General features: G+C 45.0%; 1 protein-coding gene across 5 annotated transcripts in view; it reads right to left on the reverse strand.

Moving 5' to 3' along the window:
• Positions 1-26,633, reverse strand: part of SIMC1 (SUMO interacting motifs containing 1) — a 190,800-nt gene that overhangs the window by 106,056 nt on the left and 58,111 nt on the right. For all 5 annotated transcript variants that reach the window (XM_068277109.1, XM_068277111.1, XM_068277112.1 and 2 more), the window contains exon 8: positions 18,754-18,916. In XM_068277109.1, the coding sequence (XP_068133210.1) occupies positions 18,754-18,916 (163 nt within the window). The remainder of the gene's footprint in view (positions 1-18,753; positions 18,917-26,633) is intronic.

Here is a 26,633-nt window from a genome sequence, read left to right on the forward strand (position 1 = left end):
GAGGAGTAGACTACATGGAAGGTAAGTATGACTTGTGTATGCTTATTTTAACTTTTAATTATCAGTTCAGGTTTTCTTTAAGAAGCGGAGGAGACCCCTGAGGCACGCCCACCGCATCTCAACCAATCAGCGGCGGCGAACGTGTCCTGTGACGTCAGCCGACCAGCTGACGCACCTCCTCCTGGCATAAAGATTCTGACGGTGAGCGCGCGCACGCGCTAATGCACCCCTGTGAACAGCAGAGACAACCGTCCTCGGCGTGCTAGACGCCCGAGGTGCGTGAAGACTGGCAGGCAGAGAATCAGAAGCAGCTGTGGTGGTAACACCATTCACCGCCGCTGCTATGTCGCTATTCATTACAGATGTATATCCTAAAGCAGATCTGCCAACATCAAACCAACAAATGCTGATTTAGGCAATGCCTGAATGACTACCATAACTATATCAACTCCCTGGCGATGCATTTCTGTTTGGATTTATAAGTCTTACACACCATACAATTTTCTGTTAGATTTTCTCTTAGATTTACCTGCCAGATAGCTTTTTTCCATATTGTAGGTAAATCTAACAGAAGAATCTAACAGAAAATTGTATGGTGTGTACCTAGCATAAAAGCAGTACATTTTTTTCCAAGAATTTGAATTTAGGCCTCCAATTCTTAAAGTGGTATTAAACCCTGACATAAAATTCAATAAAAAAAATCATCATCATCATCCCCCTTAAGGCTCATACACACATCAGACCATAGTCTTTTGAAAATGAAAGATCACAGACCAATTTTACCCCCTTCCATGTAGTATGAGAGACATACTCTACACAGTCTATTCTATGGAGCTGAACTCCCCATCAGACAGAAATCTTTGCAAGATGCTGCACACAAAGATGCTGTAGACATTCAAAAGATCAGTATCTGCAAAAGATCTGTTCCCGCCAAAGATCCATTCCTGCAAAATGCATTCATAGTCTATGATATCTGCAGATCCTCATACACACCTTGTTTAACAGACATTCATCTACAGATCAGATCCACCAGGATGGATTTTCAGATCTGCAGATGATTGTCTGATCTGCAGATGAATGTCACTTAACCACTTGAGGACCACAGTCTTTCTACCCCTTAAGGACCGGCCACTTTTTTTCCATTCAGACCACTGCAGCTTTCACGGTTTATTGCTCGCTCATACAACCTACCACCTAAATGAATTTTGGCTCCTTTTCTTGTCACTAATAAAGCTTTCTTTTGGTGCTATTTGATTGCTCCTGCGATTTTTACTTTTTATTATATTCATCAAAAAAAGACATGAATTTTGGCAAAAAAATGATTTTTTTAACTTTCTGTGCTGACAATTTTCAAATAAAGTAAAATTTCTGTATACATGCAGCGCGAAAAATGTGGACAAACATGTTTTTGATAAAAAAAAAAAAAAACCATTCAGTGTATATTTATTGGTTTGGGTAAAAGTTATAGCGTTTACAAACTATGGTGCAAAAAGTGAATTTTGCCATTTTCAAGCATCTCTGACTTTTCTGACCCCCTGTCATGTTTCATAAGGGGCTAGAATTCCAGGATAGTATAAATACCCCCCAAATGACCCCATTTTGGAAAGAAGACATCCCAAAGTATTCACTGAGAGGCATAGTGAGTTCATAGAAGATATTTTTTGTCACAAGTAAGCGGAAAATGACACTTTGTGACAAAAAAAAAGAAAAAAAAAAGAATCCATTTCTTCTAACTTGCGACAAAAAAAAATGAAATCTGCCACGGACTCACCATGCCCCTCTCTGAATGCCTTGAAGGGTCTACTTTCCAAAATGGGGTCATTTGTGGGGTGTGTTTACTGTCCTCGCATTTTGGGGGTGCTAATTTGTAAGCACCCCTGTAAAGCCTAAAGGTGCTCATTGGACTTTGGGCCCCTTAGCGCAGTTAGGCTGCAAAAAAGTGCCACACATGTGGTATTGCCGTACTCAAGAGAAGTAGTAGAATGTGTTTTGGGGTGTATTTTTACACATACCCATGCTGGGTGGGAGAAATATCTCCGTAAATGACAATTTTTTCATTTGTTTTACACACAATTGTCCATTTACAGAGTTATTTCTCCCACCCAGCATGGGTATGTGTAAAAATACACCCCAAAACACATTGTACTACTTCTCCCGAGTACGGCGATACCACATGTGAGGCACTTTTTTGCACCCTAACTGCGCTAAAGGGCCCAAAGTCCAATGAGTACCTTTAGGATTTCACAAGTCATTTTGCGGAATTTGATTTCCAGACTACTCCTCACGGTTTAGGGCCCCTAAAATGCCAGGGCAGTATAGGAACCCCACAAATGACCCCATTTTAGAAAGAAGACACCCCAAGGTATTCCGTTAGGAGTATGGTGAGTTCATAGAAGATTTTATTTTTTGTCAAAAGTTAGCGGAAAATAGATTTTTATTGTTTTTTCACAAAGTGTCATTTTCCACTAACTTGTAACAAAAAATAAATTCTATGAACTCACCATACACCTAACGGAATACCTTGGGGTGTCTTCTTTCTAAAATGGGGTCACTTGTGGGGTTCCTATACTGCCCTGGCATTTTAGGGGCCCTAAACCGCGAGGAGTAGTCTAGAAAACAAATGCCTCAAAATGACCCGTGAATAGGACGTTGGGCCCCTTAGCGCACCTAGGCTGCAAAAAAGTGTCACACATGTGGTATCGCCGTACTCAGGAAAAGTAGTATAATGTGTTTTGGGGTGTATTTTTACACATACCCATGCTGGGTGGGAGAAATTTCTATGTAAATGGTCAATTGTGTGTAAAACAAATCAAACAATTGTCATTTACAGAGGTATTTCTCCCACCCAGCATGGGTATGTGTAAAAATACACCCCAAAACACATTGTACTACTTCTCCCGAGTATGGCAATACCACATGTGTGGCACTTTTTTGCACCCTAACTGCGCTAAAGGGCCCAAAGTCCAATGAGTACCTTTAGGATTTCACAGGTCATTTTGCGAAATTTGATTTCCAGACTACTCCTCACGGTTTAGGGCCCCTAAAATGCCAGTTCAGTATAGGAACCCCACAAATGACCCCATTTTAGAAAGAAGACACCCCAAGGTATTCCGTTAGGAGTATGGTGAGTTCATAGAAGATTTTATTTTTTGTCACAAGTTAGTGGAAAATGACACTTTGTGAAAAAAAACAATAAAAATCAATTTTCCGCTAACTTTTGACAAAAAATAAAATCTTCTACGAACTCACCATACTCCTAACGGAATACCTTTGGGTGTCTTCTTTCTAGAATGGGGTCATTTGTGAGGTTACTATACTGCCCTGGCATTTTAGGGGCCCTAAACCGTGAGGAGTAGTCTTGAAACCAAATGTCGCAAAATGACCTGTGAAATCCTAAAGGTACTCATTGGACTTTGGGCCCCTTAGCGTACTTAGGGTGTAAAAAAGTGCCACACATGTGGTACCGCCGTACTCAGGAGAAGTAGTATAATGTGTTTTGGGGTGTATTTTTACACATACCCATGCTAAGTGGGAGAAATCTCTGTAAATGACAATTGTTTGATTTGTTTTACACACAATTGACCATTTACATAGAAATTTCTCCCACCCAGCATGGGTATGTGTAAAAATACACCCCAAAACACATTATACTACTTTTCCTGAGTACGGCGGTACCACATGTGACACTTTTTTGCAGCCTAGGTGCGCTAAGGGGCCCAACGTCCTATTCACGGGTCATTTTGAGGCATTTGTTTTCTAGACTACTCCTCGCGGTTTAGGGCCCCTAAAATGCCAGGGCAGTATAGGAACCCCACAAGAGACCCCATTTTAGAAAGAAGACACCCCAAGGTATTCCGTTAGGTGTATGGCGAGTTCATAGAAGATTTTATTTTTTGTCACAAGTTAGTGAAAAATGACACTTTGTGAAAAAAACCCAATAAAAATCAATTTCCGCTAACTTTTGACAAAAAATAAAATCTTCTATGAACTCGTCATACACCTAACAGAATACCTTGGGGTGTCTTTTTCTAAAATGGGGTCACTTGTGGGGTTCCTATACCGCCCTGGCATTTTACGGGCCCAAAACCGTGAGTAGTCTGGAAACCAAATGTCTCAAAATGACTGTTCAGGGGTATAAGCATCTGCAAATTTTGATGACAGGTGGTCTATGAGGGGGCGAATTTTGTGGAACCGGTCATAAGCAGGGTGGCCTTTTAGATGACAGGTTGTATTGGGCCTGATCTGATGGATAGGAGTGCTAGGGGGGTGACAGGAGGTGATTGATGGGTGTCTCAGGGGGTGGTTAGAGGGGAAAATAGATGCAATCAATGCACTGGGGAGGTGATCGGAAGGGGGTCTGAGGGGGATCTGAGGGTTTGGCCGAGTGATCAGGAGCCCACACGGGGCAAATTAGGGCCTGATCTGATGGGTAGGTGTGCTAGGGGGTGACAGGAGGTGATTGATGGGTGTCTCAAGGTGTGATTAGAGGGGGGAATAGATGCAAGCAATGCACTGGCGAGGTGATCAGGGCTGGGGTCTGAGGGCATTCTGAGGGTGTGGGCGGGTGATTGAGTGCCCTAGGGGCAGATAGGGTTCTAATCTGATAGGTAGCAGTGACAGGGGGTGATTGATGGGTAATTAGTGGGTGTTTAGGGTAGAGAACAGATGTGAACACTGCACTTGGGAGGTGATCGGACGTCGGATCTGCGGGCGATCTATTGGTGTGGGTGGGTGATCAGATTGCCCGCAAGGGGCAGGTTAGGGGCTGATTGATGGGTGGCAGTGACAGCGGGTGATTGATGGGTGGCAGTGACAGGGGGTGATTGATAGGTGATTGACAGGTGATCAGTGGGTTATTACAGGGAAGGACAGATGTAAATAATAAGCACTTGATAAAGACCATCCGGTCGAAACGTTGTGCTCCAGCACTGTGGTTCTGCAAATAAATATTGGCCAATTGGCCTAAAATCCAGGTCGAGACCCGGTCTTTCTTCATTTTTTCAGATGTAAATAATGCCCTGGCGAATTGATAAGGGGGGGTCTGAGGGCAATCTGAGCGTGTAGGCGGGTGATTGGGTGCCCGCAAGGGGCAGATTAGGGTCTGATCTGATGGGTAACAGTGACAGGTGGTGATAGGGGGTGATTGATGGGTAATTAGTGGGTGTTTAGAGGAGAGAATAGATGGAAACACTGCGCTTGGGTGGTGATCTGATGTCGGATCTGCGGGCGATCTATTGGTGTGGGTGGGTGATCAGTTTGCCCGCAAGGGGCAGGTTAGGGGCTGATTGTTGGGCGGCAGTGACAGGGGGTGATTGATGGGTGATAGGTGATTGGCAGGTGATTGACAGGTGATCAGTGGGTTATTACAGGGAAGGACAGATGTAATTAATGCACTGGTGAATTGATAAGGGGGGGGGGGGGTCTGAGGGCAATCTGAGCGTGTGGGCGGGTGATTGGGTGCCCGCAAGGGGCAGCTTAGGGTCTGATCTGATAGGTAACAGTGACAGGTGGTGATAGGGGGTGATTGATGGGTGATTGATGGGTAATTAGTGGGTGTTTAGAGGAGAGAATAGATGTAAACAATACATTTGGGAGGTAATCTGACGGCGGGTTTGCGGGCGATCTAATGGTGTGGGTGGGTGATCAGATTGCCCGCAAGGGGCAGGTTAGGGGCTGATTGATGGGTGGCAGTGACAGGGGGTGATTGATGGGTGATAGGTGATTGGCAGGTGATTGACAGGTGATTGACAGGTGATCAGTGGGTTATTACAGGGAAGAACAGATGTAATTAATGCACTGGCGAATTGATAAGGGGGGGGGTCAGAGGGCAATCTGAGCGTGTTGGCGGGTGATTGGGTGCCCGCAAGGGGCAGATTAGGGTCTGATCTGATAGGTAAAAGTGACAGGTGGTGATAGGGGGTGATTGATGGGTGATTGATGGGTAATTAGTGGGTGTTTAGAGTAAAGAATAGATGTAAACAATGGATTTGGGAGGTGATCTGATGTCGGATCTGCGGGCGATCTATTGGTGTGGGTGGGTGATCAGATTGCCCGCAAGGGGCAGGTTAGGAGCTGATTGTTGGGTGGCAGTGACAGGGGGTGATTGATGGGTGATTGACGGGTGATTGACAGGTTATCAGGGAAGATAGATGCATACAGTACACAGGCGTTGACAGATAGTGACAGGGAGTGATTGATGGGTTATTAGGGGGGTGATTGGGTGCAAACAGGGGTCTGGGGGGTGGGCAGGGGGGGGTCTGAGGGGTGCTGTGGGCGATCAGTGGGCGGGGGGGGGGGGGGGCAGATCAGTGTGTTTGGGTGCAGACTAGGGTGGCTGCAGCCTGCCCTGGTGGTCCCTTGGACACTGGGACCACCAGGGCAGGAGGCAGCCTGTATAATACACTTTGTATACATTACAAAAAGTGTATTATACACTTTGTAGCGGCGATCGCGGGGTTAACGTCCCGCCGGCGCTTCCGTATGGCCGGCGGGATGTTACGGCGGGTGGGCGGAGCCAGTTGCCGGGGGAAGCGCGCGTCATCAATGACGCGATCGCTCCCCCGGCATGCCTAAAGGACGCGCCGCCTGAAGGCGTATTGCGGTCCTTTAGGCGTCCACTTTGCCGCCGCCCATGGGCTGTGGGCGGTCGGCAAGTGGTTAAACAAGGTGTGTATGATGATCTGCAGATCTCATAGACTATGAATGCAATTTGCAGGAACAGATCTTTTGCAGATACTGATCTTTTGTGTCTGTACAGCATCTGTGTGTGCAGCATCTTGCAAAGATTTTTTTTTCTGATGGGGAGTTCAGCTCCATAGAAAATACTGTAGGTATGGCTCTCATACTACTTGGAAGGGGGTAAAATTGGTATGATCTTTCATTTTCAAAAGACTATGGTCTGATGTGTGTATGTGGCCTTAAGGACCAGAGCCTTTTTTTCATTCAGAAAAAAAGGCTTTACTGGCGTACTGGTTGAACTCGATGGACGTATGTCTTTTTTCAACCAAAATAACTATGCAACTATGTAACTACTGCAGCTTTCACGGGTTATTGCTCGGTCATACAACCTACCACCTAAATTAATTTTACCTCCTTTTCTTGTCACTAATACAGCTTTCTTTTGGTGCTATTTGATTGCTGCTGCGAGTTTTAGTTTTTATTATATTCATCAAAAAAAGACATGAATTTTGTCCAAAAAAAAAATCTTTTTTTTACTCTGTGCTGACATTTTTCAAATAAAGTAAAATTTCTGTACACATTTTTGTCCAAATTTATTCTGCTACATGTCTGATAAAAAAAATCCATTCAGTGTATATTTATTGGTTTGGGTAAAAGTTATAGCGTTTACAAACTATGGTGCCAAAAGTGAATTTTCCCATTTTGAAGCATCTCTGACTTTTCTGACCACCTGTCATGTTTCATGAGGTGCTAAAATTCCAGGATAGTATAAATACCCCCAAATGACCCCATTTTGGAAAGAAGACATCCCAAAGTATTCACTCAGGGGCATGGTGAGTTTATAGAAGATTTTATTTCTTGTCACAAGTTAGCGAAAAATGAAATCTGCCACGGACTCACTATGCTCCTCTCTGAATACCTTGAAGTGTCTACTTTCCAAAATGAGGTCATTTGTGGGATGCGTTTACTGTCCTGGCATTTTGGGGGGGGTGCCTAATTGTAAGCAACCCTGTAAAGCCTAAAGGTACTCATTGGACTTTGGGCCCCTTAGCGCAGTTAGGCTGTAAAAAAGTGCCACACATGTGGTACCGCCGTACTCGGGAGAAATAGTATAATGTGTTTTGGGGTGTATTTTTACACATACCCATGCTGGGTGGGAGAAATATCTCTGTAAATGAATTTTTTTATTTATTTATTTTTTTTTTATATTTTTTTTTTTTACACACACACAATTGTCCATTTACAGAGAGATTTCTCCCACCCAGCATGGGTATGTGTAAAAATACACCCCAAAACACATTATACTACTTCTTCTGAGTACGGCGATACCAAATGTGTGGCACTTTTTTGCAGCCTAACTGCGCTAAGGGGCCTAACGTCCTAATCACAGGTCATTTCGAGGCATTTGGATTCTAGACTCCTCACGGTTTAGGGCCCCTAAAATTCCAGGGCAGTATAGGAACCCCACAAGTGACCCCATTTTAGAAAGAAGACACCCCAAGGTATTCCGTTAGGAGTATAGTGAGTTCATAGAAGATTTTATTTTTTGTCACAAGTTAGCAAAAATTGATTTGTATTGTTTTTTTTTCACAAACCTGTGACAAAATAAATTCTATGAACTCGTCATACACCTAACAGAATACCTTGGGGTGTCTCCTTTCTAAAATGGGGTCACTTGTAGGGTTCCTATACTGGCCTGGCATTTTACGGGCCCTAAACCGTGAGTGGTCTGGAAACCAAATGTCTCAAAATGACTGTTCAGGGGTATAAGCATCTGCAAATTTTGATGACAGGTGGTCTATAAGGGGGCGAATTTTGTGGAACCGGTCATAAGCAGGGTGGCCTTTTAGATGACAGGTTGTATTGGGCCTGATTTGATGGATAGGAGTGCTAGGGGGGGGGGGGGGGGGGGGGGATGACAGGAGGCGATTGATGGGTGTCTCAGGGGGTGGTTAGAGGGGAAAATAGATGCAATCAATGCACTGGGGAGGTGATCGGAAGGGGGTCTGAGGGGGATCTGAGGGTTTGGCCGAGTGATCATGAGCCCACACGGGGCAAATTAGGGCCTGATCTGATAGGTAGGTGTGCTAGGGGGTGACAGGTGGGGACAGGAGGTGATTGATGGGTGTCTCAAGGTGTGATTAGAGGGGGGAATAGATGCAAGCAATGCACTGGCAAGGTGATCAGGGCTGGGGTCTGAGGGCGTTCTGAGGGTGTGGGCGGGTGATTGGGTGCCCTAGGGGCAGATAGGTGTCTAATCTGATGGGTAGCGGTGACAGGGGGTGATTGATGGGTAATTAGTGGGTGTTTAGAGGAGAGAACAGATGTAAACAATGCACTTGGGAGGTGATCTGACGGCGGATCTGCAGGCGATCTGATGGTGTGGGTGGGTGATCAGATTGCCCGCAAGGGGCAGGTTAGGGGCTGATTGATGGGTGGCAGTGACAGGGGGTGATTGATGGGTGGCAGTGACAGGTGATTGACAGGTGATCAGTGGGTTATTACAGGGGGGGATGGAGGCATACAGTAGGGGGGCTGGGGGGAGGGGTGATCAGAAGGGAGCAGGGGGCAGTTTAGGGCATTAAAAAAAATAGCGTTGACAGATAGTGACAGGGAGTGATTGATGGGTGATTAGGGGGGTGATTGGGTGCAAACAGTGGTCTGGGGGGGTGGGCAGGGGGGGGTCTGAGGGGTGCTGTGGGCGATCAGAGGGAAGGGGGGGGGGGGGGATCAGTGTGCTTGGGTGCAGACTAGGGTGGCTGCAGCCTGCCCTGGTGGTCCCTGCCCTGGTGGTCCCTCGGACACTAGGACCACCAGGGCAGGAGGCAGCCTGTATAATAGGCTTTGTATACATTACAAAGCCTATCATACATAGGGGCAGCGGCATTCGGGCAGCTACTAACCCGCCGACGCTGCCGAACGGCCGGCGGGTTACAGCACAGGGGGGCGGAGCCCATCACAGACGGCTGATCGCGTCACGAATGACGCGATCGCCGCACAGCCATGCTAGATGCCGCCGCCGCCAATGGGCGTATTGCGGTCGTTTGGGCCCAGCCCTTGCCGCCGATTGGCTGGGGGCGGTCCTTAAGTGCTTAATTTAGAAATTACAAGTTCCCAAAGTACAGTTTTACTTGCTCTGAAAGCAGCAATTGCATTTCATTCATAACTGGTGTATTTATATTGTAATGTATCCAGTAATGGATGGATTTCTGAGCAGTGTTTATGTTCAGGACACATTAGAAGAAGTTTCTGCAGAGTCAGAAAATGTTTACATTTCTCTCTGCTACAATTAACCACTTAAGGACCAGAAGATTTACCTCCCAAACTCAGCCCCCCTCAGTGACCAGGCTATTTTTCACAATTAAGGCCACTGCAGCTTTAAAGCGGTATTGTCACCATAAAAATCAAATTTCAACAGCAACGGGTCTGAGTGTATTAAGTAATAAAGATGCTAATCCTGCATACAATCCTGCAGAAAGAGGACAGTGCAGTTGTTAGTATACACCTCAGTCAGAGCATCTGAAGACTCTGGGAGGAGGGCAGCTAATGAATACACAATGAGCAAGAGGAGAAAGGGGGAAACAAGAGTCACTGAGGATATGATGTCAGCATTAGCTTGGCAAGATGGCCACCGCCTAGAATAGGATTTTCTGCTTTTCCTTTATAAAATTCACAGGAATCATTACGTGGATAGCCCAATACATCTGTTATGTAAGTAGAGGTAGTATTTATCTACTTATATATGTGTTTTCTATTTCTATGTTAGCATGGGTGTCGCTTGTTCTTTAAGGGCTCGCTGCAGGGCCGCGCAACTCAGCACACAAGTGATTTCCCCCCCCCCCCGCCCCCCCTTCTGCCCACTAACAGTGCTTTGTTGGTGGGCAGAAACCAGGATTGCTCCCTGGATGTTTATTTTTTTATAAACATGCAGTTTTCTTTTTTTAACAATAAATTACTTTTCTCTTTCTATTAGCCCCTCCCCCCCCCACCAGCCAATCAGCGTGATCAGCTGTCATAGGCTTTAGCTTTCCTGCCTCCCAGTACAGCGCTTTTAGACGGCGGTTTCACCGCCTAACAGTCTCCTAGCGGCGGTCGCCGTTGGGGGACTGACAGAGCGGAGCTTCGTCATTCAAGCAGATCTCCTGCAAGTACCCCCCCCCCCCCCCCCAAAAAAAAAAATTCTCAGCTTTTATTTACATTTAAAGGGAAGGTTCAGGGAGGGAGGTAAAAAAATAAAAATCAATATCCACTTACCTGGGGCTTCCTCCAGCCCGTGGCAGGCAGGAGGTGCCCTCGCCGCCGCTCCCGGTGGCCGACCCGACCTGGCCAGGCCGGCTGCCAGGTCGGGCTCTGCTGCGCTCCAAGGCCTGGCACTTCTGCGTCCCACGCGGGCGCGCTTACGTCATCGGACGTCCGCCTGGGCTGTACTGCGCAGGCGCAGAACTACTGCGCCTGCGCAGTACAGCCCGGCGGACGTCCGATGACGTAAGCGCGCCCGCGTGGGACGCAGAAGTGCCAGGCCTTGGAGCGCAGCAGAGCCCGACCTGGCAGCCGGCCTGGCCAGGTCGGGTCGGCCACCGGGAGCGGCGGCAAGGGCACCTCCTGCCTGCCACGGGCTGGAGGAAGCCCCAGGTAAGCATTTGCAAAGGCTTTTGTGTGCCTTATCTGGAGAAGTGACGTCTTCCTTGGTCTGCATCCATTGATCGCAGTAGTTTGCAGTGCACAACAAAACAAAAAGTAAGATTCCACAATAGTACCACACAAAATGTTTATAATCATAAAGATAAGCTTTGTCATGTACAGTACAAAAAAAACCTATAAATTCAATTAAAAATCACAATACATCCAGGGGATTGCTCAATACAATAATACAAAAACAAACATTTTTGTGTGGTGCGGTACTATTGTGGGATCGTTTTGTTGTGCATGTTGCTCTATAGGATCCCTTTCTACACATACACACTTGTACCTTATTGCAGTACTTGATAAGCTTTTTCTCTTATAATTGTACTGGTGTTTGCCCTATCCTTGTCTTGTTCACAGTAGTTTGCAGTGACCATTGGATTGTCTGCCTTAAAACATTGCCACCAGCAGAGCCCAGATTTAGCAGGATGGCCTTGGTGGTTATCCTTGGATGCTTTTTCACCTCTCTCACTATCCTCCTGGCCAGCACAGGGGTCACTTTTGGCTTCAGTCCGCTGAGATTTTCCCCAGTGCGGAACATCTTGTATTTTTTAATACTTTGCACTGTAGCCACTGGAACTTGAAAACATTTAGAAATGGCCTTGTAGCCCTTTCCTGACTTGTGAGCAGCCACAATACACAGCCGCAGGTCCTCACTGAGCTCCTTTGTCTTAGCCATGACTGTCTACAAACTGCAGAGAGCTGCTGTTTTTCACCCGTTTATTTGGGACCGCTGTTTTAATCAACTCATCAGGGTAATTAGCAGGGCTGTGGAGTCGGTCCAAAAATCCACCGACTCCGACTCCTCAGTTTAGGATTCCACCGACTCCGACTCCTCTAATTTGCATATTACAATTTTGTTGATTAAAAGTATGTAACATGAAATTTGTCTCTTAACTGCCAACGCTTAGGAATTTTACAAGACAACTGAAGTGAGAAGGATATGTAGACTACTATATTTATTCCCTTTAGACTAAAACTAGTCCTTGGTAAGAGTACTTGTAAAAGGTACAAACCGGAACAAAGAACATCTATCAGGCCCTAGGCAATGTAAGTGTGGGTACATGTAAGAATGATGTGCAGGTACTCTGCAGGGAAATGAGGAGATTCTGGGTGACAGACAACACCTCTGTGTTCAATGTGCACAGCATTCTCAGTGGATTCCCTGCAGCTCTGTGGGGAGTGCATATGCAGAGTATAGTACTACTGTGTAACAAAGTAAACCTGAGACAGATGAAATTAAAGTTTTATACATACCTGGGGCTTCCTCCAGCCGCCTTCAGGATAATCAGTCCCTCGTTGTCCTCCTCCACCACCTAAATCTTCTGCTATGAGTCCAGGTACTTGAGCCAGTCGGGCGTAGTGCGCATGCACACACTCCGCCGCCAGGAGCATACTACACCTGTGCAGCACTATTGCGCAGGTACAGAATGTTACTGGCTGTGGGAGCAGCATGCAGCCGGACAGCGCTGACTGGCTGAATTACCAGTACTCATATCAGAAGATCCGGGTGGTGGAGGACAGCGAGGGACTGATTAGCCTGAAGGGGGCTGGAGAAAGCCCCAGGTATTTATAAAACTTTACTTTTCATCCGTCTCAGGTACCCTTTAATTTGTAGTCACCAAACCAAATTTTAACAACATATCAAATTATTTGATTTCATCAGCAAAGGGAGTGCATACATTTGCATAAATCAGCATCAGTGCAGAATTATTTCCATCTCATTGACAATCTGTATTAGTGACACAGCTACACATCAGGCTTTATTCTTACAACATAGATGTTATTTAGTATATATGAGATTCCTGTGTACACATCATATATACAGTCACAATCAGATATGTATATCTGACCTTAAAAATACAGGGACTGCTTTATTGAAGCAGCACAAGTAACTAATTTTGATTGGTTTATTTCATTTTTGTGGACTAAGCACAGCTTTTACTGTATATATACTGTATATATACATTATTTTTAATGACTATTAGAGAAATAGAACATTTTATCATATTTTCTATTTTAATTACAGTAACAAATTAATTAGGAGTCGGAGCATTTTTTCCCGACTCCGACTCCAGGCACCCAAAATTGCCCGACTCCACGACTCCGACTCCACAGCCCTGGTAATTAGGATGCTTTAGAACAGCTTTGACTATTTGGAATGGTATAGAACTTTGTATTTTCCCACAGACAGTTTGTAAAGGGTATGAATAATTTTGGACTGGACACTTTTTACTCAAATGTAAAAAGCGGAGATTTTTTTTTCCCCACAAGAATGCCTCTTGTGCATAGGGTTATCATTTGGGAGACACCCATGTCACTTGTCAAAAAAAATTACTTGCTGGTTGAATATAAAGTAACTCAAGTCAAAATTTGTCAGGGGGTATGAATAATTATGGGCAGCACTGTATATACCAAATACACCTCCCGCGTGAGGTAGATTTCGAAACAGGGAATGGCAGAGGGCGACATCACAATCGGGGCAGTAGAAGCGTGGTTCCTTTCAGACTTTACCTTTGCCATTAGTCTTAGGTGGCAGACCGTAGTCAAAATTCAAGCAGAGGTTGGTACAGGCGGCAGGCAGAGAGTAGTCAAAATCCAGGGAAGAGGAGGGAAAAAAAGAAAAAAAAAAAAAAAAAAGGATCCAGATGAGGTAATTAGAGGCAGGCTAAACTCTATATACATACTGGATGCATTTCTGGACCTTCTGTCCAGTGAAAATGATCGCCAGGTAGATGAGGCATTAGACAGGCTAAACTCTATGCAGGCTTCTCGTTCTCCTTCTGTCCTGTGCTCGAGTCCACTTTAATTTGCGGTGCCATCTCCCGATGACGTCACAACGCTCCGTATTGCAGCACCCCCGGTTTGGCCACCGGGATTCACAGGAAGCAGAGTGGAAAATCGGGATCCCATTGGCCAGCAAGAGCCCTGGAGTCTTGCTGGGCAGTGCAGATCGCACGCAGGTCCCAGGTAAGCAGCAGGAGCTGCTAATTGAGCTATCCCAAGCCTAGCTCCGATACCTCCTACAAAACCCAACTACTGTGGTACTAAATTGCAGACTCCTAGACCAGCTGGTTCCCAAGACAAGATACCAAGGTTCTTCTATATTATTTCGGGAACAAGTGGTCAGGCAGGGCTTCTCAGCTCACTGCATAGTGCTTGAGTTCGGTGAGGTTATAGCAGCAACCAGTGGCGTAGCTAAGGAGCTGTGGGCCCCGATGCAAGTTTTTCATTGGGGCCCCCCCAAGCACTCTATGCATAACAACTGATACGGTGCACCAAAACCAATCTAGGACAACCACAGTGTCTGAGGTGCAAGAAGGGGATTGGGAGCAGTTAATGATTAATACTATTCAAAGTATCTATAGAAGTGATTATTATGAGCACAGGACCAATAGAGAGCTAATACTGCAGTTGAGGGAGGGCCCCTTGGGTGCAAGGGCCCGGATGCGGTTGCAACCTCTGCACCCCCTATTGCTACGCCCCTGGCAGCAACACTATAGTACCCGCCCCACATATGGGTAATTCAGGAATCCCGGATTACCAGACCCCAAATGACGTCACCCTTCCGAGTTACTAGGACTTCGAAGGGGAATAGTAATTAATGCCTCCCGGAAATTGAGCGTCAGTAGGGCGAGCAGTCGCTCAGCTCATCCTGCGGCAAAAAGACTGGGCGGCAAAATGGCATGTATGCATGAGTGATGCTGTAGGTCTGCAAACTGATATGGAAGTGGCACAGGGGCCCTCTTCCTAACATTCAAATCTGGGGTATGTAGAAGCCATGGATACAGAGATTCTGTTGCTTAAATTGAATGAATTTTGGGTGCATTTTCACTAAGACACAGAAGCAATGTGGGAGATTTCAAATTTACTTTGTAGGAGTTCGGAAGATCTTTGGGACTGCCAGTTTTAGCTTGACTTGGGAACATGGCGGAAGCCAAAAAAAAATTAACTTTTATATTGAATGACAATCTACTAAATATGTAAGTGTGGGTCTTTATGAAAATACAGGTTTGTAAGTGTAATTTTACTATTTGGCCACAAGATGTCCTTGTGCATCATTTCCTATTAGCGTACTAGAAGTACGCGAACAGGAAGGAATGCGTGGACACGTTACTTGCTTAGTTACAAATGACCACTGCATCTCATTGATACCGGCGATCATTGACTTGGGGACTTTGAATGAAAATGCAGTTCCCTTTCATTAGACTTCATTTACTCACCTGGGGCTTCCCTCAGCCCCCTGCAGCCGATCGGTGCCCTCGCCGTGTCTCGGAGATCCTACCGTCCTCGCCGGTGACCACTTCCGGTTTCACCGTCAGGACCCGACAGGCATGGGAACGCGAGTGATTCTTCGCGTTCCCAGCCACAATATCGCCCCCCTATGCTGCTATTGCGGCCAGGAGGTCGCAATAGCAGCATAGGGGCGATATTATGGCTGGGAACGTGAAGAATCACTCACGTTCCCATGCCTGTCGGCCGGTGACGGTCAAACTGGAAGTGGTCGCCTGTGAGGACGGGAGGATCGGAGAGACACGGCGAAGGCACCGATCGGCTGCAGGGGGCTGAGGGACTGCACTGCAGGGACTCAGAGGAACTGCACGGAGGGCGCGGATGGCGTCCTCCGTGCATTCAAACATGATGCAGGTACATGATGCAGAGGGGAAAATGCTGACGTCAGTTGCGGACCATGCATTAAAAGCCCATGCGGGCTCTGCTGTTGGATGGACTGTGTGTGGTCTTAAACGTGTCATTTTGTCTTCCAGGGGCGGAAATGTGGTGGCTTCACTACTGAGACAAGAAACCAAATGGATCTATGACCTGGGGTCCAGGTCACCGGTGGGTCTAAATGAGGACTTCTCTTTTGTGGGATTTTTACACTGAGTGCCTATTGACCTTGTTGTTTTGGGGGGAGGGGGGCCCAAGGTGAGGGGCCCCCCCTCCTTTTCCCTTTTCCTTGGTGTCGCTTGCATCACGTGTTTGTGAATGGATTTTACATGTGTGTGACATCTGCTCATGTATTTTGTAGTGTTGTCCTAGTCGAGGATTTGTGAGTAGTCCTCATAGTAGGTGTTGCCACATTTGCTGTGATTTATCTTCATCCAATGTTGGGTGGATTGACGTGGTTTGATTCAACTTGATGGGTCACACATTTAATTCCAGAAATGATTCTAATCTCCTGTTATTTGTCTTTTGTGCTTTCCAGCTATCCTTATGGGTATTTGTTGAATATACACCTTACTGACAGGAACTAGGAAGAACGACGTGTCTTCCTATATGATCGGACCTTCTCCAACCTGTTTGGACCCTTTCTGACCCCATTGGTTGTCTATAATTGTTCTCGAGACTTTGAAGATATGTGTACTGTGATTCATGGTTGATATAAGCTCTTTTCATGTAACCATGATGGTTGACCACATGGTGGCGACATTTTGTCTACTTCAGTGATGAAATTGAGGGGAAATATGTAATTATATATTTAGTGTTATTGTTAATATTATTTGTATATGTTTTCATATATAAGTTGATCGTGTTATGTGTGAGTCCTTTTTTCATTTCGTACTTATTTCGGCTTCTCTAGCCGTGTTTAGTGATCTAAGTTCATATCTTTTTTAATCTTCCCCGGCTACTACATCTCCCAGAACCCTTAGAGGTAGGATAGGGAAGTGAGGCAGCGCTGTTCAGCGCTGCTGTTGCTTCCTGGTTGTGCGCGGCCGCGCACACTACGAGCTGACAGGCACGCCCCTCTACCCGCCCATTCAGGTTCTCTTATTTAATTTGCCGAGGACGCCATTTGATCCTCAAGCCCAGTGGAAGCCGCTGTATTCGGATAGCGGCGAATCGCGACGGCGTTGTTCGGACGCCATGTCCCCCATACTCCACTAATCACTACAGGGTAAGCTACAGCTACATCTTGGTTAGTTGTCTCCTTTGCTTTGCACTATATACTTTTCACTCTGCTTTTTCTCTGGCGGTTTACACGCCAGCCCGGCTTGCACATTGCACTTTATATTCAATCCTTTCTACACACATTGTCTATACTATTGTATGGTCTCACCTACCCACTTACTGCACTTTAGCGTTTTTTGCACTAATCATTGTTGGTTGAGAAACTACCCAAGTTTATATCATGGTCTGACATGTTACCATTGTTACCTTTGTAAGGCAGGGGAAGCGGAATTATTTATGGTTTCCCACTGCTCATCCAGTACTGTTTTGTGGAGTGACTTATCAAAGATTATTTATGTATTTATTTACATCTATATCAATTGTACATGGCGTTCAATATATGTTTTTATCCATTTGTGAATAAAGATCATTATTACTGATACATGGTTTGGAGTGGTGCGGTGATTTAGGGAACTACTGTCCTTGTTTATAACAGTTTCACAGCATCAGAACTTTGTTTCTCTTATCCAAGCCTCATTTTTAGCTGCACAGAAGAAAACTGGCCGGGCTTTTTTCCCCTGATGCTGTGCAAAGCATGATGGGATTTCTGATGTTGCTCTCATTCTGCTGTTTTGGTGCAAATTTTTTTTTGTTACATTTTGAATTTGACATTTGAAGCCTAGCGTGTGCAGCTGGGAGGAGTTATCAGGACACAGGACAGTTGGAACTGTGTCTCCTGCTCCTTGTCACCTCCTTTCAACCAAAAAGATGGCTGCCCCCATGACAAAGATGGCAGCCCCCATGAATCACAAACATTTGCCTGTTCTTTTAAAACAGGGTGGGTAAAAAATTATATTACCTATCTATTCTAATTAACATAACTAATGTAACTTAATGACAGTATGTTTGTTTAGGCTGAAGTTCCCCTTTAAGTGTGCAAAAAAAATAAAAATAATGACATTTACTCACCTGGGGCTTCCCTCAGCCCCCTGCAGCCGATCGGTGCCCTCGCCGTGTCTCGGAGATCCTACCGTCCTCGCCGGTGACCACTTCCGGTTTCACCGTCAGGACCCGATAGGCATGGGAACGCGAGTGATTCTTCGCGTTCCCAGCCACAATATCGCCCCCCTATGCTGCTATTGCGGCCAGGAGGTCGCAATAGCAGCATAGGGGCGATATTATGGCTGGGAACGTGAAGAATCACTCACGTTCCCATACCTGTCGGCCGGTGACTGTCAAACTGGAAGTGGTCGCCTGTGAGGACGGGAGGATTGGAGAGACACGGCGAAGGCACCGATCGGCTGCAGGGGGCTGAGGGACTGCACTGCAGGGACTCAGAGGAACTGCACGGAGGGCGCGGATGGCGTCCTCCATGCATTCAAACATGATGCAGGTACTTCACTTTTTCTTTGTATTTGGCCTCGTGAGTCCTTTAAAGGTATTACCTGAATCAACACTTGTTGGTTTGATGCCAGCAGGTGCAGCTGATTAACTATGGCTTACCTGGTTATCTAACAGCAGTGAGGAGTTACCAATGAAGTAAAGTATTTTGTATAAAGAAAGAGGTAGTTCTTGTGGCGGCTGATTCTCACAGCTGTTCATAAAAATAATTTCCAGGATCTTGGCCCGCAGAAGGTGGTTTTCTGTACTGCTAAGGAACATCTCTCTAAAGGAGGAAAAAGAAGAGAAAAGAAAAAAAATAAACCAATCGAAGGCTTGATGTCAAGTTTTTGGGATTAGCACATAAGGGTCAGTTTCACATCAAATAAATACATTTTACTAGAGTTTTAACTGTCTGTAATTTATAAAAGTTACTGTTTATGAAGTTTATAAACACAGAAGACATTTGCAGGAAATATTCCTTTGTTTTACAAGTGTCAGAATCTCTTAAATGCAATCCTATTTTACACATCTTTAGAAACATCTTATCCAGACAGGAGGTGGGACAATCACTCCAAAAGAGACACTTTTGTAAATTAAATATAACTAGTATTGTATTACTGTGCATCATTTCCTCTCCCTGTTGATACCAGTTTTCAGATCAAATTGTACCCATGCAGATCCTGCTCTGCTGCCTTTGTTGACACGCATAGGGGAGGTTTATAATTAACATGCTGCAAACCTAGGTGAAGACTGTATATACTTGCCTTAAACTTTTTTTTTTACCTCCTTGGCTCCTCCCTGGATCTAATATGGGGTGGGGGGTTGTGCTCATCATAGGGTATTCCCCTTAATCTTTATTAGTACATAGAAAACATTACAGCATTTTGAGACAACAAAAAGAGTCCCCTGTGTGCACATCTGTTTGTCTCTTTAAGCACAACAAATACCAAAGGGTCATCATGTGTCTGCAGAAGCTCCTCCCTCTCGACACTAGTGGTACTAATGCTACCAGCAAGAGTCAGGAGCCTCCATATCACTCTCAATAGCCACTATACTGGTGCTTCATGTGACAAAGCAGGTTGAGCCAGACATACACAGCGTGAGGCTTGGGAAGGTAGAATATAGTGGCTGGATAGTGTAATAGTTAAGAGCTCTGCCTCTGACACAGGAGACCTGGGTTCAAAGCTCGGCTCTACCTGTTCAGTAAGCCAGCACCTATTTCAGTAAGGAGTTTCTTGGGCAAGTCTCCTTAACATTGCTACTGCCTACTGAGTGCGCTCTAGTGGCTGCCTCGCAAGCGGTTTGAGTCTGACAGGAGAAAGGCGCTATACAAATACTGCAATTATTATTATTAATATACCAGAGGGATTGGACTGGGTACAATCCAATGATTCATGCAATTCCTCTGCCCTGAAAAGGCCAAATTACATTGATGAAACTAGTCAGTCTTTTTGCTCCCCTGCCAGAATCGCCTATTAGAATGCCTTGATATACTGGATTTGGCTAAACCAACCAATGCCTCCCTTTCCACGTACTTTGCATACAGACTTCTGCTGCATTATTAATGCTTACTGGTGCACATACATGGATCATTCTGGCTTTGATGGTAACGCAACAAGCATAAATCCCAAGCTACCCATTTCTACCAGCTTTACTTTATATACTACAAACTGACTTTTCTGTTGAAACTGTACAACTAAGGTTGTGGCTCTAAAACATGCCCATCATTATAGGGGCTAATTACAGTGCAAGTAGAGGGCATGAGAAAGACAGACATATGTACTGGTGAAGGAGGCAGACTTTATCCGCCTCCGTTACAATCTACATATAAAGTATCTTTTTAGAGACTTTCTGGATATAACTCAACCATACAAAAAAGAAAAATCTGCTTGTATATATTTCAGTCAAATGATTGCTTGTGGAATAGATTCTAATACAATCCGCCTTATGTGGGAACATAAAGGGTCCCTTTTTTAAAGGACTGTGCTGTGGACAGCCATCTACTATAGGTCTTGGTTTTGGAGGAGAGCAATTGTATGGGCAAGATAGTAAGGGAATTATAAAAAAAACAAAAAAACAAAAACAAACACACACTACTATAAATTACAAAAAAACTGATCAGTCTTGCAGGTGTTGGTAAATAGAGCCTAAAAGACAGAAACAAAACAAAAAAAAAAAAAAAAAAAAAGCGCACCAACCAGTATATGCTGCATAAGTTCTCTTTATTGTATTCTAAAAATGCTGGATTATACAAAAATTGCAGTACCTACCCAGCAACTTTCTGGGAGAAATACATATACCCCAAAATTCAGATACAAACTCGTTGTAGAAATAGCACCATCACCCTGCTAAATGTTAAATCTCACTCACAACCAAAGTGTGAGAAACATATCCAGTGAGGCTGCGTCCCTCTCCACACGGCAGTTGCATCCCACCAAAGAGGGAGGTTGCGGTCCACTCTGCGCAGCAGATAAATTACTGCTCTTTACGGCGGATGGGGATCTGTGTAACTGCACGATTGTGCGGTTGAAAGATGGAACAATCCTACCAGCGCAGCACAGAGGGGTAAACTGTAATGGCTGATAAATCAGCAGGGGCAGATGCTTCCTACAACTAAATTGATTAGAGAAAAAAAAATCCACCTGCCTCATTACATGTTACGTACTATGCTTTACATACAGCTATAAATATTACAGTGACAAAAAACAACGAATTTAGCCATAGTGCCCCTTTAATTGCGCCGATGGGGTATGGCCAGGAATAGATTCAAAGTTTATGCGCTTGATGCATAGTTTACGCCAAGTTGTGAAAGTGCTTGGAAGTGTAACACACACACGAGGAGCCAAACGCATATACTTTGTTTGAATCTATGCTTGGCCATGCCCCATGAGCGCAATTAAATGGAGGCAACATATGCTGTGAAGTTGTGGCTGTGGTAACTTTGATGAAAGTCATCTGTGGTTAAAGATTCTATTGACTGTTGGATATTTTTTACTCACACATTTTGGTCATGAGAAATGTCGATATAAGTTTGGCTCACTACCTTGAAAGAACTAAGTGCATCACAACAGTGTAACTTGAGAACTACGCATACAGCAAAATAAGTCACCGTATGAGAGGTTGTGAGGAGTAAGTTATGCAGTTTACTAGTCCACTTTCTGTAATACTATATCAGCAATTGGTCAGATTGCAAAGACATTTATCTATCACATAAGACAGGCATCAAGTATACGGTTGTGCAGAAGACTATCTTAGGCCCAGTGCACACCGAGCGGATTTGGATGCGATCCGCCGGCCGCATCCGCCTGTAAATCCGCTTGGCTAATACATTTCAATGGGCTGGTGCACACCAGAGTGTACTCCCGGGCTGCAGCATTTTTTGGATTTCGGAGGGGTTTCTACCTCCAATGTTAAGTATAGGAAAAACGCAAAACGACTGATAAAACACCAGATCAGAGCGGTTTTCCAGGCGTTTGTTACAGTAGCTGTTACTGTAACAAAATCTGTAATTGCTACACAAAAAAAAAAAAAAAAGCTACACAACACTGCAAAACACTTCACAATAAGAAAATCTGCTTCACAATCCGCTAGCGTTTTGCGGATCTGCTAGCAGTTTTTGGTGTGCACTAGGCCTTAGAGTATAGATCCATCATGCATCTTGAAGCTGAGGCCTCACTATGGATTTTGGTACAGGAGCAATATATACATGGTGTGCTAATGGCAGCTTTAGTGATCTTATTGGTTGTCTCTTTGTAACCTCCGTGAGTGTTTTTAGATTCTCTAGGCATTTAAGAAGAAATTAGCCTCGTTCCTGACCACTGTGCTTTACAGCTTGACTACCTCACATACATTTTTATGGGGTTAATATCGACCAGAAGTCATTTTTTTAAATGCATGCTTAAGATCAGGCTGATTTTTCTACGTAGGGAGTAGGGGAGCAAGGTGATTGTGCCATTTCTGCAACCAGTTTGTACCTGAATTTTTGGGAATATTTCTCCAAGAAATTTGCTGGGTAGGTACTGAAATTTTTGTAAGACCTAGCATTTTTATAATACAATAAAGAAGAGCAGTTGTGCAGCATATATTTGTTTTTTTTTGTTGCTGCTTTTTTTTTCTTTTTCTTTTTTTTTTTTTAATTAAGGCAGTATAGGAAAGTGCCGGCTGCTTACCTGGTAGCAGTGTTTCGGCGAGTCCTCCAGGACGGCCCTCCTGAGATTGTGTAAGTCTCCCCTCCAAAATCGGAAACACCTGACAAGAATTAAAATAATTAGTAAAAAATCCCACCCCTCCACAATCTCCCCCAGTTTAATGAAGAGACAAGACTCCACGAACCACTATCATACCTTAAAAAATATAATAGGGCCGGGAACCTAGACGGCCGTCCTGGAGGACTCGCAGGAACACTGCTACCAGGTAAGCAGCCAGCACTTCCTCCCTACGTCCTCCAGGACGGCCCTCCTGAGATATAGCGAGAAATTTACCTTAGGGTGGGATAACGGCTTGAAGAACCTTGCGGCCAAAGGCCTGGTCCTGACTAGAAAGGAGCTCCACTCTAGTGTTTGATGAATGTCGAGTGGCTTGACCAGGTTGCGGCTCGACATATCTGATCCAGAGAAGCTCCTGATCTCTCCGCCCAAGAGGTTGATAGGGATCTGGTAGAGTGTGCTGTAATGTGGTCAGGCACCTGCAACTGAGCTGAATAGGCAAGGGATATTAGCTGTCTAATCCACCTAGACACTCATCTTGGATACGGGAGATCCCCTTTTTGAACCCCCAAATGCAAAAAAAAAGATTAGTGGAAATTCTCCACTCTCTGGTTCTTTCTAAATAAATCAGTACCGCTCTTCTGACATCTAGAGTGCTCAACCTCCTTTCTTGATCATTTTGCGGACTAGCCAAAAAGGAAAGAAGTACAATATCCTGGGTTCTATGAAAGGATGTGGACACCTTGGGTAAATAAGAGGGGTCTAGTTTGAAGACAATTTTATCAGCATGAACTACCATGTACGGGTCTTTTATCGATAATGCCTGGATATCCCCTATCCTGCGAGCCGAGGTAATGGCTACTAAAAAAACAACCTTAAGCGTAAGAAACTTTAAAGGGACTGAATCCAATGGTTCAAATTTGTCTGAAGTTAAGAAATCCAATACGAATGATAGATCCCACGGAGGAATCAGTTTCTGAGGAATCGGTTGTGAACGTTCAACCGACTTCAAAAAATTCTTAACATAAACATCGGCAGATAGCCGTTTAGACAAAAAAAACTGAAAGAGCCGACACCTGAGCTCTAAGTGTACTGACGGTCAAGCCTAACTGAACTCCCTGCTGTAAAAATTCCAAAATTGAAGAGATGCTGTTTGACCTGGACGCATTCTTCTGTTTCCAGGCCGAGAAGGTGTACCAAACCTTATTGTAGCTGAGTAGAAGAAAGAAGTCCGCTCAACCCCGATGGATGGGAGCAGGGCAGGAACCAGGCAACTCATACCCCAACAGTAGACAGCAAAAAGGGTGAAGTTCTGCTCAATGCTCCAAAAATATCAAAATCTTTATTAAATACAGGTTACATAGCTTGAAGATTCGCTAACATGTTTCGGACACACTCTGGTCCTTAATCATAGCATGAATCTGAATTAAAACAGAGTTTAAATACCTACAACCACACCCTTGCCTCACCCAATCAAATCTGGAGGACCGCCCTCAGGAGGTCCACTATATTGAGGGGAGGTCATAATACAATGATAAGAAAAAGCAATTCATACAATTAAGGAAAAAGGTGTAACAAAAACTACACGCAGTCACATGTATGGATGTTAAAGTACAATCAGTGTCAAATTATGCACATAAACATAGGAGATATATGTATATGCAAAGGATATAAAAGATATAGATAAATTCAAAAAACGATAGTAGCATGAGAGGGGAGGAGCCTAAGTTAGCTAAATAATACAACTAAGATCCCATCTGGAATTGAAACCCTTCGGTATTCGTGTCTAACTGAAAAATCCAGAAAGCTTCACGTGTAAGTAAAGCCTTTTGTAGGTTCCCCCCTACAAAAGGCTTTACTTACACGTGAAGCTTTCTGGATTTTTCAGTTAGACACGAGAATACCGAAGGGTCTCAATTCCAGATGGGATCTTAGTCGTATTATTTAGCTAACTTAGGCTCCTCCCCTCTCATGCTACTATCTTTTTTGAATTTATCTATATCCTTTATATCCTTTGCATTTACATACATCTCCTATGTTTATGTGCATAATTTGACACTGATTGTACTTTAACATCCATACATGTGACTGCGTGTAGTTTTTGTTATACCTTTTTCCTTAATTGTATGACTTGCTTTTTCTTATTGTTTTATGTATTATGACCTCCCCTCAATATAGTGGACCTCCTGATGGCGGTCCTCCAGATTTGATTGGGTGAGGCAAGGGTGTGGTTGTAGGTATTTAAACTATGTTTTAATTCAGATTCATGCTATGATTAAGGACCAGAGTGTGTCCGAAACATGTTAGCGAATCTTCAAGCTATGTAACCTGTATTTAATAAAGATTTTGATATTTTGGAGCATTGAGCGGAACTTCACCCTTTTTGCTGTAAACCTTATTGTACTTCCTTCTAGTAGCTGGCTTTCTACAGGCTAATAGGGTTTTTCTAAGGATGTGGTTAAGACGTTGACTTGTCAACATCTGCTCCTCAGGATCCACGCAGTTAGATTCAAAAGTTTTGGATTCGGATGGATTCGGCCGCTCTGCACCAGCAGATCCGGTCTGTATTGAAGATGCCAAGGGCCCCAGAACACTAGGGACTGCAGGAGTGGGAACCAACCTCTCCTTGGCCACCAAGGAGCTATTAGTATCACCTCTACACCCTCTGTCTGAACCTTCCTGAGGACCCTCGGTATTAACTTGAATGGAGGAAACGCATAAAGCAGCCCCTCCGGCCAAGGAATCGACAGGGCGTCTAATCTGCTTATTGAAGCAGAAGGATCCAGGGTACAAAAATCTTCCACCTTCGCGCTTTCTGGATTTGCGAATAAATCGAGAACAGGAACTCTCCAGCATTCTGTAATCTCCCGGAAAGTGTCCGGATTGAGCTCCCATTCCGACTCCTCCACTAGGTGTCTGCTTAGGGAATCCGCTCGTCTGTTGTGAACCCCCGAATGTGGACAGCTGATAAGGACTCCAGATTGGCTTCTGACCATGCCATGATCTGAGATGTCAGGTGCTGGAGATCCGGCACCCTCGTGCCTCCCTGCTTCCTGACATAGCAAACCGAGACGAAATTGTCCGAAAATACTAGCACCTCAGAGTTGGAGATTATCGGGAGTAGGGCCTGTGACCCCAGTAGAATCGCCCTGAGTTCCCTGTAATTCGACGACCTGTGGGAAATCTGTTGGTCCCACAACCCCTGAGCCTGGTGGCCTAGGCAGTGGGCCCCCCAGCCCCAAGCACTGGCGTCCATGTATAATTTCAACGGACCCTCCTGAGTCCATCTGCGTCCCTGATTCAAGTTGGTTAGCTGACTCCACCAGAGAAGGGAATCTATCACCTCCTCTGGCACTATCACCCTCTTGTCCAGTGAACGGCGATTCCTGTCCCAATTCGACAAGCTCCCGAAAATGGGCCTGGGCCCACTCTACTGCTGGAATGGCAGAAGACATCAGCCCTAGGCACGACACTAACCTCCGAAGGGACACGAGGATTTTCTCTGATCCCCTGAACCTCTGACTTTAACCTGTCCACCTTCTGATTTGGTAGAAAGACACGTCTGACCGTCGTGTCCCACTTGAGACCCAAAAAAAATCAGACTCTGAACCGGAATTAAAGTGAGACTTCTCCGAGCTCACTATCCATCCTAGTTTGTTCAGGAGCTGAAGAGAAAAACCTAGCACACCTTGCAAGGCTTCCCGAGTCTCTGCCATTAAAAGAAAGTCGTCCAAGTAGGGCAGAACCCTTACATTGTGGAGATGCAGAAAAGACATTACCTCTGCCACAATTTTC

The sequence above is a fragment of the Hyperolius riggenbachi genome, chromosome 3, assembly GCF_040937935.1.
Source record: "Hyperolius riggenbachi isolate aHypRig1 chromosome 3, aHypRig1.pri, whole genome shotgun sequence".
Taxonomy (NCBI): domain Eukaryota; kingdom Metazoa; phylum Chordata; class Amphibia; order Anura; family Hyperoliidae; genus Hyperolius; species Hyperolius riggenbachi.